Source organism: Puma concolor, chromosome A3 (assembly GCF_028749965.1).
Source record: "Puma concolor isolate L17-30 chromosome A3, mPumCon1.1.hap2, whole genome shotgun sequence".
In the NCBI taxonomy this organism is placed as follows: domain Eukaryota; kingdom Metazoa; phylum Chordata; class Mammalia; order Carnivora; family Felidae; genus Puma; species Puma concolor.
The window spans coordinates 35,050,582-35,064,543 of NC_141669.1; the positions used below are offsets into that span (position 1 = coordinate 35,050,582).

At 37.4% G+C, this 13,962-nt stretch overlaps 1 protein-coding gene across 9 annotated transcripts in view; it reads left to right on the top strand.

The window, feature by feature from the left end:
* The window catches only part of EML4 (EMAP like 4), a 164,850-nt gene that overhangs the window by 68,838 nt on the left and 82,050 nt on the right, over window positions 1–13,962 (top strand). For 8 of the 9 annotated variants that reach the window (XM_086700464.1, XM_086700466.1, XM_086700467.1 and 5 more), the window contains exon 2: window positions 2,805–2,987. In XM_086700464.1, the coding sequence (XP_086556590.1) occupies window positions 2,805–2,987 (183 nt within the window). Of the gene's footprint in view, window positions 1–2,804; window positions 2,988–11,305; window positions 11,380–13,962 lie in introns of those variants that run through there. The other variant, XM_086700469.1, reaches the window with a different exon arrangement.

A 13,962-nucleotide genomic window follows, 5' to 3' on the forward strand; every position in this document is an offset into this window, starting at 1 on the left:
AAATGGCTTGCAAAAAGGGAATTTATTAGTAGATATAATTAGCTAGGAGGAATATTAGAGCAACTCTGAGAATGGAAGGTCCTGGATTTCAGAGACTAGAACTGCATCTCAGGGCGGTTAAGACTCTCTGTCACTAATGGCCCTAGGTCTGTGTCCTTAGTTAGCAAACCAGGAAGAAGGATGGACTACAGCTCCGCCTCTGGGAAGCTTGGGAGGATTCCATTTGGCCTAGCCCACATCTCACAACCACTCCTGTAAGTAGTAGTAGATTAAACCATATGAAATTGCCAGTAAATATTTTTTACCAACTTGAAAGGCCATTTTGTATGGTTAACCTATTAATAGTGCAGGGTGGTAGAGGGGAGAATGAGGCATCATTGATTAACAGCCCTAATGGGACTTCAGAAAATGGTAGAGTTCCACAAAAGAGAAGAGGTGCTTTTCTTCCAACCAGAAGAAGGAAAATAGGAAGGCATTCTGGGCAGGCAAAAATCATAGTGACATAATAGAACGCACGAAGCGTGTGGGTCAGCTAGAATTCAGCTGGGCCACTGTGGAAATGAAAGAGGCCTCAAATATTAAAATTTCTAAAGTGAGAGACTGAATTGTTCTTACTAGTCCTTTTCTTAAGCATCTCAGTTTGACAGAACTCCTTTCATGTAACAAATGCACCCAAAGCACTCAAATTACAACTATTGTACTTTTCTGTTGTATCCTAACATTTGTTGGATATCAAACATGTTTAGGCACCTTCTTCATAACCTGTTTAAAGATGAAGAAATTGAGGTTCAGAGAGTTTGCCTAAGATTATACAGCTAATCGTTATTAAAGTCTAAATTGAAGATAAATTTTCATTCTATACTGGTACTTCTCAAAGATTGTGCATGAAATACTTCTAAAAGCAGAAGAGAGTATGGGGTGCCTGGGTGGTTTAGTCCGTTAAGCGTCTGACTTCGGCTCAAGTTATGATCTCACCGTTCATGGGTTCGAGCCCCATGTCGGCCTCTCTGCTGACAGCTCAGAGCCTGGAGCCTGCATCTGATTCTGTGTCTCCCTCTCTCTTTGTCCCTCCCCTTCTTCCTTCTTGCGCTCTGTCTCTTTCTCTCTCTCTCTCTCTTTCACAAAAATAACGTTTAAAAAATTAAAAAAAGAGAGTACATATGTATACCTGAGAGGTCTGTTGGCATATGTGATCTTTTTTTTTTTTTTTTTTTTTTTTTTTTTTTTTTATATTTTTTTTTTAAATTTTTTTTCAATGTTTATTTATTTTTGGGACAGAGAGAGACAGAGCATGAACGGGGGAGGGGCAGAGAGAGAGGGAGACACAGAATCGGAAACAGGCTCCAGGCTCTGAGCCATCAGCCCAGAGCCCGACGCGGGGCTCGAACTCACGGAGCGCGAGATCGTGACCTGGCTGAAGCCGGACGCCCAACCGACTGCGCCACCCAGGCGCCCCTGGCATATGTGATCTTAAACATAAATATTGTTTACGGCTCCATAACAAAGTGGTGATAGCGTTGCTTTTTAAATGCTGAATGTTTTAACTCAAACTTTGAGTTAAATTGTCTTTTTAAGAAGATGGATAACACATTTTCTCAGTAGGAGAAAAATGGCACACTATGCCTTTATTGTGTGAATAACTGTCCCAGTTTATAAAACTCTGTTCCAAACCATACTTCTTGTAAGAATCTGAATTTTCGTGCTTATAGTGCATTAGCCAACAGCTATTGATCTTTCTATACGTTTGGGTTCTGACTGACCCAACTGTTAACAGTGTGCTCTAAAGTTACATAGCTTTGGAAGTAGTTTGTAATTGCTATGTTATAGTTAAACTTTATTTAGTCTTTTTGTTGTTGTTGTTACATACCTAACAAATAAGTATTAGCTGTGTGCTTTATAGAAACCATACTTCCTTTTTCAAGAGTTGGGACATCGGGTAAGAAAAAACAAGAATATATAGCAATATCTTGTGGCATTTGGGGAGTATAATAGCAAAGACAGAAATAAAGAGTGCTTTCTGATCATTGATGCTGAAGGTGAGTGGTTCGCAGTCATACATAAAGCAAAACTGTGAAGTGATTTGTACTCCTTTTTTATTTTCATAGAGAAGTAGGATAATGATGTGATCATTTAAAGGATACTTTGGATACTTGACTATCTTGCAAGTTTCCAGAAGTCTCCAAAGTGATCTATTTAGAGAAAATTTTGATGGAAAAACTAGTTAAGGTTATAGTATAATAATGGGGAAAATTTGATCATGGGGAAAATTTTCATAATTGTAGTTTTACGTCAGATATATTAACTTTTACTATTTTTAATTCATTCAAATAGCTATGGAAAATATTTACAGAAGTTAATCTGTGTAAAAATGATGGGTTTGTTTTTCCCCCCAATTTTTGTCATCTTTTAAAAGACTTACCTGAATAGATCTTCTTTATGTTCCTTTTTTTGTTTGTTTGTTGTTTTTTAAGAGCATGAGAGTGAGTGTGAGCAGAGGTGGGAGGGTGGGGAGAGACGGGGAAAGGGAGAATCTTTTTTGTTTTTTCGTTTTTTTAAATTTTTGTTTGTTTATTTTGAGAGAGAGAATCCCAAACAGGCTCCATGCTGTCAGCACAGAGCCCAATTCAGGGCTTGTACCCATGACTGTGAGATCATGACCTAAGCCAAAATCAGGAGTCAGAAGCTCAACCGTCTGAGCCACCCAGGCACCCCTGAGTAGATCTCTTTATTTGTTGTTAGATTCTTTCTTGAACAGTTTACTTAAAAAAAAAAAAAAAAAAAAAACCATCTTCTTCATTTTATAGATGATAGTATTTCTGCTGCAAGTACTTCCGACGTTCAAGATCGCCTCTCAGCTCTTGAGTTACGAGTTCAACAACAAGAAGATGAAATCACTGTGCTAAAGGCAGCTTTGGCTGATGTTTTGAGGCGTCTTGCAATCTCCGAAGATCATGTAGCCTCAGTGAAAAAATCAGTTCCAAGTAAAGGTAATTGTTTATTAAAGTAGGAAAAGTCTTGCTTTTTGCAGCTTACTTTGCAATAATGTGTAAAACCTGTGTATTTTATCAGTGACATTAAACCAAGAATATAAAACTATAGTTTGTCTTTTGGATTAGCTGTAACTATAGTTTGTTACATTGCCTTTTTTTTTTTCATTCCCAAGAAATTCTGAAAGTTTACTATTTATTATTTTAAGTAGGAATATTTTTGTAATACCACTGATTGTACATACAGCTTTTATGTCATAGTATTTGTGTGAATTTAGTATTTTCCAACTAGATAACAAATTTACTGAGGGCAGGAATTGAATCTTCTTTTTGTGTCTCCCATAGTAATTAATTAGCATTTTATCTTGAACATAGTAGATAGGCACCCATGTACTTTTTGAGTCAGTCCTCTTACCATTACAGAAATGATAAAAGTCATAGTTCAAACAAGCTTATTCTAAGCCTTCTGTGGTCATTAGTGAGAAAAGTTCTGAAGAATTTAAGCTCTGAAACTTATTACCAACCCCAGTACCGTGTTAATTTTAACTTCTAGATATTAAGGGTTTTCACAGGTTGAGAGAAACAGTCGTTAGAATGCTATGATTCTGAGTTTGGAGCAGATCTTGTGTGGCCTTTCCCTTCCTCCAACCACCCAGAAAGAATTTTAAATTCTTTTATGTTAAGCAACTGAATCTGTTATTTCATATATCTTACGATTTTTTTGATAGAGTAGGTGGACATAGGCATAACTGTCCCCCATTTTGGCAATGGGCAAAGTGAGGATATTTATGAATTCAGTTTCTGAATGTTGAGTTTGAAGTTATATGGTGTGGAGGTAGACACATAGATAGCTGAATTATAGGTCTAGTGTTCATGTTAATCTTGGCTAGCAGGAAGAATTTGGGAATATTCAGCTTATGGATAATAGTTGGAGCCATAGAAAGAGGATGTAAAATGAGAACGAGGCTCAGGATAGTTCTCTTGGGAGCTCTAGTATTTCAGCAAAGAAAAAGTGATTCATGTTGCCAGATGCTACAAAGAGATTGAATAAAACAAAGACTGAGAGGTGACCTTTGGATTTGGCATTTATGAGGTTACTAGAAACCTCCACAAGCAATTGTAGTGGAGTGGTAGGATTGCAAATCAAATTACAGTTGACGAGAATTGTGGCATTGGGAGTAGCAACTATAGTCACTCTTCAAAAAATAGGCCTGAGGGAAGAAAGATGGTAGTAACTAGAGGAAGATGTTAAATCGAAGGTCAGCTTTAATTTAATTTTTATTGTTTAAGATGTTGTAGACTTGAGGATAAAGATAAGCTGAGGACAAAAGACAGCATGGAGGAAGATATTAATGCCAACATGAATAGGGGGTGGGAATTGATGAGGCAGGTTTCCTGAGAGTTTGGACAAGAACTGTAGCACAGGTAAGAAACTATTGGTCTTAGAAGACTCCTTCTTCTGGGATAGACTGAAAAGAGCTAAAACTATGTGGGGGTCACTAAATATTCACAGTTGTCAGGGCTGGAACTTCGATTCCTTACCACTTTTCCTCCGGAGACAGTGATGCTCTCTAAGAAGGTAAGACAGTTCCTACCGGTGAAAAAAGGGGTAATTGGAACGACTGGAAATAGGAGACCATAGACATACGAAGGAAGTGCTGAGTCACCTTGAAAACATTGAAGTGGTGCATTCTGATTGTGTGGTTCCCATTCTTTTTTTTTTTTTTTTTAAGTTATTTTTAATTTTTATTATTGAAGTGTATAGTTAACATACAGTGTTACGTTAGTTTCAAGTGTACAGTATCATGATTCAACAATTCTGTTTAGTCAGTGCTCTCCATGATAGTTCCCATACATTATCATACCTTACATTATTATAGTATTAATGACTATATTCCCTTCCCTATGCTGTATTTTAATAAATGAATGGGTAAAGAAGATGTGATATATGTGTGTGTGTGTGTATACACACACACAATGTGATTCCCATTCTTATACTTCCCACCTTCAAACACTCTAGGCCTAGGTAGTTAATAGTGGAGACTTAGACAGGTGGCTGGGTTGATCTGCTCCATTAGTGGTTAGTAAGATAAATGTGTCAGTGACAAGGGATAAGGGACTGGAAAGTTTGGCAAAAGGTTTCATAGAAACCACTTTGGCTAATAATGTTATATTGCAGTCCTTAAATTTTTGTGAGAACCAGCTTTGAGGACTGCCAAAATCAAGCCAGGAAGAACTTTATTTGGTTATAAATTGATTTTAATAAGAGGATTCTGGAGTTGTTAGAGTAGAATGAGGAGCCAGATCAGTTAGTGTGTGTGGGCTTTAAAGGGAAGGTGAACTTGGTGTAGAGAAAGAACACACTTACCATTTATAATTGACATGTAACCTCAGCTTCTGACTGTATAAATATTTTAAATTCTGAAAGAGAAAATGGTACAGTGTTTGGTTATTATCCACAGTATTTTTGAAAGCTTGTTTCAGGGGCGCCTGGGTGGCTCAGTCGGTTTAGCGTCTAACTTCTGCTCAGGTCATGATCTCATGGTTCGTGAGTTTGAGCCCCAGGTGCTCTGTGCTGACAGCTCACAGCCTGGAGCCTGCTTCAGATTCTGTGTCTCCCTTGCTCTGCCCCTCTCCAGCTCACTCCTCTCTCTTTCAAAAATAAATAAACGTTAAAAAGATTTTTTTAAAAAAGAAAGCTTATTTTAAATAGGTCATACTAGTTAAAAAACATTGAGAATTTTTTTATTATGCTAAAACAACAGTACGTTATAATTTTGTGTTGAGAAAAATTCAAACACTTTTTTCTGATTTTTTTATTTCCCAAGATATTTGAGTAAAAAATATTTATGGAAAAATTAAAAAAAATTTTTTTTAATGTTTTTTTATTTATTTTTGAGACAGAGAGAGACAGAGCATGAGCAGGGGAGGGGCAGAGAGAGGGGGAGACACAGAATCTGAAGTGGGCTCCAGGCTCTGAGCTGTCAGCCCAGAGCCCAACGCGGGCTCAAACTCACGGAGTGTGAGATCATGACCTGAGCTGAAGTCGGACGCTCAACCAACTGAAACACCCAGGCACCCATTTATAGAGAAATTTAAAGACTGCTTTTTAAAAATTTGATAGACAGTGGTAAATTTTGTATGATGCATCAGTTACTTCGTACTTACCTGTTCCAATGTCATAAAATACAAATAAAATTAAATAGCTGTAGTTCCTATTCTCCAAGGACATACTTTCTGTAAGTTACTCTTTCTAGTCTTTGTTTAGTTGTCCTTACTCATAATTCCTTTTTTCTCTGAAGTGAATTTAGGATCAGATTTATTTAAGGCTCTTTAGTGACGACTTAACCTAGTTCTGGAGTTACAGAGCCATCTGCAGCTGCTACATTGGAACTTTTTTTCCCCCACATACTATCAACTCCTAATCCTTATTAATAACCTTATTAATTAGATAGGGAGCTCCTTTCCACTAATTGTACTTTATAAGCTTACTATGACTGCTCTTCTTACATTGTGCCAACATGGTTACATTCTGAAATGGGGTCCATTAGTGATTATTCTTTTTTTCTTTTTTTTGACTTTTTAAAAAATTTTTATGTTTATTTTTGAGAGAGAGATACAGAGTGTGAATGGGGGAGGGGCAGAGAGAGAGGGAGACACAGAATCCAAAGTAGGCTCCAGGCTGTCAGCACAAAGCCCAACGCAAGGGTCGAACCATGAGCCGTGAGATCATGACCTGAACCGAAGTCAGAACTCAACCACCTGAGCCACCCAGGTAGCCTACTAGTGATTATTCTTTAAGTTACTTAGTTAGATGCAGGCTTTGAAATGCTGTCTATAAAATAGATTAAAGGGGGAGTTGATTATATAACAATTTGGGGAGATACTATTTTAGAGATGAGCATAATTCATTGTTAAGACTTACTCTGGTTCCTTTTAGTGGAAAAATTTGCTTGACTAATTTTTGTTTGCCAATATTGATACTTAGAGAAATATGTATTTAAAGGTTTTAAATTTATTATTGGAAATTCTAAACAGCTTTATCATGGAGTTTATTATACAATAGAAATTATTGGGAAAATATTAGGTGATTCTTCACTATTGACGTTTGTATATAGCCTAATAAAGATCAACTGTCAGTTTTGATATTAAACAGGATTTATATTATGAATATTTGTAATGATCATTTTAAGCAAAGTATTTTATAATAAATGAAGTTTTTCATAAAATGCTCTTTTTAAAAAATAAAATTATTTTGTGGGAATTTTGTATATATTTTTAATTTTTTTTTAATGTTTGTTTATTTTTGAGAGAGAGAGAGAGACAGAGCCCGAACAGGGGAGGGACAGAGAGAGGGAGACACAGAATACAAAGCAGGTTCTAGGCTCTGAGATGTCAGCATGGACCTGATGGGGCTCGAACTCAACGAACCATGAGATCATGACCTGAGCTGAAGTCTGACACTTAACCCACTGAACCACCCAGGGGCCCCTTGTATATTTTTTCTTTATTGAAAAAGTAATTTCTGATACTGTGGAAAATTTTATCTTCTATGTGAATTGTTTTTTAGTCCTCTGTGAAATTAGAATTTATTGTATTCACTTTCACATAAATTACTGATAGGAGAATACTCACTATCATTTGCTTAGATAGCTACACTTTTTTAGAGGATTTTTCTTTAGAAGTAAGGCTAACCCCCTGTTGGATAAATAAGTGTGAAAGCTCTTTATGAAACTGTGATTAAAAGTATAGGCTAACTTCCTTATTGATAAATTCAACTAATTTTGCTAGATGGTGGTGATACGGGGGGGACATAGCTTTAGGTGTGACTAAAACTAAATGTGTATGCTGCTGGTTTAATGACATTCTACTGTGTCACTTCGTAGTAATATTACCATTCAGTAGATGTCTAAGTCAGAAGCACACCTAACTAGTCATTTCAGTATTTTTAGTACTCTTCTGTTAGTTTATTCCTTCTCATGTGCCAGCGGTATTAAAAGCTAAGCCCCATTTTTTTCTTTGGTATATTATGCTCGACACTTAACTAAGGTAGAAATTTTCCCAGTAGTTTTTTTTTTTTTTTTTAACGTTTATTTATTATTGAGAGACAGAGACAGAACATGAGCATGGGAGGGGCCAGGAGATGGGGAGACACAGAATCTGAAGCAGGCGCCAGGCTCTGAGCCGTCAGCACAGAGCCTGATGCGGGGCTCAAACTCACAAACCAAGAGATCATGACCTGACCCAAAGTCTGACGCTTAACCGACTGAGCCACCCAGGCGTCCCCTCCACCCCCCAGTAGTTTTTAAGGTAGCCAGTCATTTAAGTTTCTCATATACCTTCTCTTCTGTTGGAGAATTTTTTCCTTTTGACGGCATATGTTCATAATATATGTAGCAGTTGTAACGGAGTTCCTGCCAAAAGGAAAAAAAAAAAATTACCTGTATTTTGGAACAAACGGGAAGGCCCAGGGAACACTTTGGCAAGATTAGCTGCCAGGAAGACAAATTATGTCACAGCTGGTGCCTGGGAAACCCATTAAGACCTCTCAGGGTGACCAAATGAATGTAATTTGAGAATACAGTCCAGTGGCATTATGTGAAGACAAGCTGTTAGTATACAATGGTATATAAGCAAAGGAGTCAAATTTATCTGAAGATGAGAATCAGTCATTTTACACCAGGAAACTGCTGGTAAACCAAAAGTATCAAGCATTGCAGATGACATTTGAGAAATGAGAGAGCCCAGAGGCAAAATTGAAATGTAAAGAGTATCTGTTTTCTTAAAAAAAACAATCCTAATTGTGTAGAAACTGGGATAATGTACAGGCACAGGTCTGTATCATTGCCTCTTACTCCAGATAACATTTGGGAAAAGAAAGAAATTGTCATAAGTTTGCTGTAAATGATGTTGATAAGTAAATTATACTAATCTGGTTGGAAAGTGAATTTCCTTGGTGGGCCCTTGGGCCAAAGTGACTGGTGATTGTGGTAGGAGATGGAAGTGTTTCGTTATTTGACAACAGATCAAAGACTTCTAAGATGCACTTTGCATATAGAAGTATATGAGTAGATATTGCCTCAGACCAGGCAACAATTACCGTTTCCAGAAATCTAGAGTTCCATTTCTATATGAAAGTCAAATCTATCTTTGGTCATTTCAACTCAAAATATACTTTCAAAAAACTAGTGGCCATTAGGAGTTGAAAGGACTGAAGTACACCTTCCTGTGAGACAAAAGGAAAGGAGCTTGAAAATATAAAGAGAGTGGAAGAGGTCTGCTGTTGGAGCTGTGGGGCATATGATAGAGAATCTGAGATAAATAAAAAATTTTGAGTGTCAGCTAGAGTTCTTCCTCCATGGATCATCTTTATCCTTCTTCTGATCAAAAATTTTCCCATCTTTTTTTTTTTTTTTTTAATGTTTATTTATTTTGAGAGAGAATCCCAAACAGGCTCTGCCCTGTCAGCGCAGAGCCCAACAAAGGGCTCAATTCCACGTACCGAGAAATCATGACTTGAGTTGAAATCAACAGTTGGACACTTAACCAACTGAGCCATCCAGGTGCCCGCCATATTTTTCCATCTTTTAAGGTTCAAACTATTTCCTGACAATATTTCCATTTCTTTGTCTCTTCTTGGAATCATTTAAAAAGTTTTAAAAGTCTGTTTTGGTATGTATATTTGAGGTTCCTGATAGATTATAATCTATTTGAAGGCAGGGACAGTTTGTTACTAACAGCTAGCCTTGGGATGACTCAGTAAGTACTTGTTAAATTGAATGTGGAGAGTAGAAAGTTTTAGAAGCAGGAAGTTGTGGTTAAAAAAAAAAAAACTGGTTTAGAGAGGGGATTGGGATAGATCCAGGATTAAGAGAATATTAGGGATTAGGGTAGCCAGGATTTTAGATTTTGTGATTTTGAATATGGAACAGTTTCTAGTGATAACTTTACTGTGTGAGTCTAGAGTATAGTATAGTCATTAGTATTTAGGAACTGTCAGGCTAAGTTATCAGAAAGGTCCTAAGCTTGGGTCTGTCATCAAGGAATATAAAACATATGGTTAGTATTCTTATGTCATCATAAAGTATAAAAATTATTGTTGGCCTTCAGCTGGCATTAATGATGGTTTCTACTCTAATTAAAACTAAATACCTTCCTGGTTTATAGACTTTTAGCCTAAATTTCTATTTCAGCCAGGTTCCTGCTCAGAAATAGAACTACTTATACTTTTGTAAAAAAGGAGAGGTTCCTGCTGCTTCCAGTCCCGTAGGCTAATCTTTGAGATCATGGCTCAGACTTTATAATGTCTAAGCCATAGAGGAGAGGGATGTGTGTGTGTGCATACACATATATACATATATGCACACACACGCACAGCACTAATGGTGCATTCCAGTCATGGATCTGTGTAACTTCAATAATCATTTTTATGTTCCATTCTTCCAGTTAAGTTCCTAATATTCTGAATTTCAAAGAATACACTTTAGACTTCTCAACTGAAAAACAAGCATTCACCCACAGTTCCTTTTTGTTTCCTCCCTTTGCTTTACTTAATGCATTGCCTCTACCTTGGGAGATGATTTACTCTTTCATCCAAATGCTAAGGATTCCCAGTACCAAGAGCTATTTCAAATTAAACTGTAGGATTAAAGGCGACCATGAAAACCTTCTTTTGGCCTTTTCTTGCTATTTATTTATTTATATTATTTTTAATGTTTATTTTTGCGAGAGAAAACACTAGCAGTGGAAGGGCAGAGAGAGGGGAACAGAGGATCTGAAGCAGGCTCTGTACTGATAGCAAAGAACCCGATGTGAGGCTTGAACCCACAAACTGTGAGATCATGACCTAAGCTGAAGTTGGATGCTTAACCTACTGAGACACCCAGGCGCCCCTCTTGCTGTTTACATTAGTATCTGGGGTCCTTGATGATTTAGTACTATTGTCTGCTTAGAATTTCCTTTCCCCCTACTCCCTCTGGTAAGTTTCTGTGTGTTATCCTGGCACTGCTTAAAATGTCACTCTACGTTAGGCAGAATTATTTCTTTCTCCTTACTTAACTACTCCTGCCTGGACTCAAATGTTGATTTCACTGCTTACCGCAATAGAACCTTGAGCATGTTAATAATCTCTCCAATTTCTTCATCAGTAAAATTGGGATGATAATAATAAATCCCTTTCAGGATTATGGGTAAGGTTAAAGGATATACCACTTATGAAGTACCTAGGACAATGCCTAGCACCTGGCAAGCACTTGATAATTAATATTACTCCACACCATTTACTGTATTGACAGTGTCTGTTTCCTTCATCTTTTCAGTGAACGAGGCACTGTTTTAGGTGGTGGAGATTAAAGAAATAAAAAACACGGACTTTGCCCCCAAAGGACCTCAGGTAAACTGAGAAGACAGATAGGTCAGTATTACAAAATTATAGGTAATTCGTATTAAAAAGGTAAATTCAGGGTGCTGTGGGAGCACCTAGGATAAATAATTAACTGAAACCAGAGTTGAAGGTTCCTTGCAGGAGGTGACATCAGCACTCATCTACCTTCATGATTTTAATAGCCACTTATTAGTACCAGTTCCCAAATTGTTCCCAGATCTAGGCTTCAGCACTTCAGAATTGTCTATCTTACTAGATTGTTCTGTTTGTGTGTCCTTCAGAATTCGTAAATGTACAATGTCCCCAAATTGAACTCCTTATTCTTTAAGTCTTCTAAACACTTCTTAAAACTGACTCCTCCCCTGCATTCATGCTACCAGGCTCTTATTTCATATCTCCATCATCTATGCTTGGACCACTGCCCTAAAATCTGCTCTTCACGTAGCCACTAGAGGGTTTTCTCTAAAATGTAAATTGAACGAACTCCTTTTTTCCAGCTCAAACCCTTTTAGTGATCTCTATCCTCTGTAGATAGAGTCTCCATAATCTAACTGCTGTTTACCTCTCCCATCTGGACTCTGCTGTCTCTTGTTTCACATTCTCACCACACAAAGAGCTTTTTGTCTGCCTCCTCTCTTCCATGCACTCACACACACCCCACTTTGCTATTATAGTCTGTTTCTTTGCACATACTAGAGTAAGCTCCAAGTATCTTATCACCTATCTTTTACTTGGCTTAACACTTTGTTCTGCATTTCTTCTAGGAAATCTTTTTTCAGTTCTGTGTTCCTAATCATCTTTATAGAGTTATGTGTCTTTCCTTTGTACTTGTTCATACTCTGTTCATATCACTGTTACTGTACTTACCACATATTTTCATTGCCAGTGTGATTCTCTTGCAAGATGTTGAACTCCTTGATGCCAGTAACTGCCTTTTACTCTTTTGTAAAACAAGGCTTTTAAGTCTTTTGTAAACCCATGGGTAGATGGATGATGAATATGTGTTAATTTAGGCAAGCAGGGATGACTAGCATATGCCAGAAAGGACAATCCAGGCGCAAAAGCACAAAGGAGTAAAAGTACTTAGTTAAGGAATTCAGAGGAAACTGAAGCATGAGGTGTGAGGTTGGGAGTGTTAAGAAATGAACCTAGACTGTTAGATAGGGCCCTTGGTGAAAGGTTTTCTTATGCCTTTCTGAGGAATTTAGTTCTTATCCAGAGGGCACTGGAGAACCATTTAGGGATTTTAAACTGAGGAGCGACAGGTTGATTTACAGAAATTCATTAATTCTGAAATCCCTATATTTCTTGCATTTTAACATCTCTGAAATTACAGCACCTGTTTCTTACAATTGATTGTGCCTACAGTTCTCACAAGCAGCACATCCTTATAGGGCATTCGAGATGATGGTGTATGTTACTATTGATGGCATATCAAATTCAAAGACATACAGCATGTTTCAGAAAGAGGATTCTGATGCAGTGTTGACAACGCCTTTAAGAGAAGGGTAATATAGCAAGTAGGGAGAATAGAGCTAAAACTGAACATAATCCAGAACAGAAATTTGAGGCAGTCGTGGTGAAGTTGCATTCATTTAGTCTTCAGATACTGATCAGGTGCTTTCTGTGTGCCAAGCACAGTATAAATCACAGGGATACATACAAGAAGCACAAAACAAGTAAGGTTTCCAAATAGAGTTACAAATAATTATAAATGGGGATAAGGACTGCAAAGGAAATAAAAGGGGGTAGTAAGAGAGTAAGATGATCATAAAAGCCGTCTTTGACGAAGTGCTGTTCAGCTGAAATTTAAAAGGTGAGGATGAGCCTTCCAGGTGAAGAACATTCCAAGTAGCAGAACAAATGTTAAAGATTAGGTGTAAGAAAGGATAGGAGGAAAAACTGAATTCAAGATTTTGGTCATAAGCCAAAACAAAACAAAAAAACAAACCCGCCTTGACTGTTACCTCACACCATACAAAAATGAACAAAATGGATCATAGACCTCAGCATAAGAGCTAAATCCATAAAATTTCTGTAAGAAAATACAGGGGAACCTTTAATGACCTTGGGTTTGGAAAGAATGTCATAAATAGGACACAAACAAGTACAAATAATAAGGGAGAAAGCCATTAATTGAGCATCAAAATTTAAAAATCTTGTTCTTCCAAAGATTTTTGAAAATAAAAAGGCAAGCTACAAAACGGGAAAAAATAGTTTCAACACATATCTCTCAAACTTTTATCTAGAAGACAACCCATTTAAAAAATAGGCAAAATAGGGGCGCCTGGGTGGCGCAGTCGGTTAAGCGTCCGACTTCAGCCAGGTCACGATCTCGCGGTCCGTGAGTTCGAGCCCCGCGTCGGGCTCTGGGCTGATGGCTCGGAGCCTGGAACCTGTTTCCGATTCTGTGTCTCCCTCTCTCTCTGCCCCTCCCCCGTTCATGCTCTGTCTCTCTCTGTCCCAAAAATAAATAAACGTTGAAAAAAAAAAAAGGAAAAAAAAAAAAATAGGCAAAATATATAAACGTGCACATGACTAACAAAGATATATGGATGTCAAGCACATAAAAAGATACTCAGTACCTTTAGA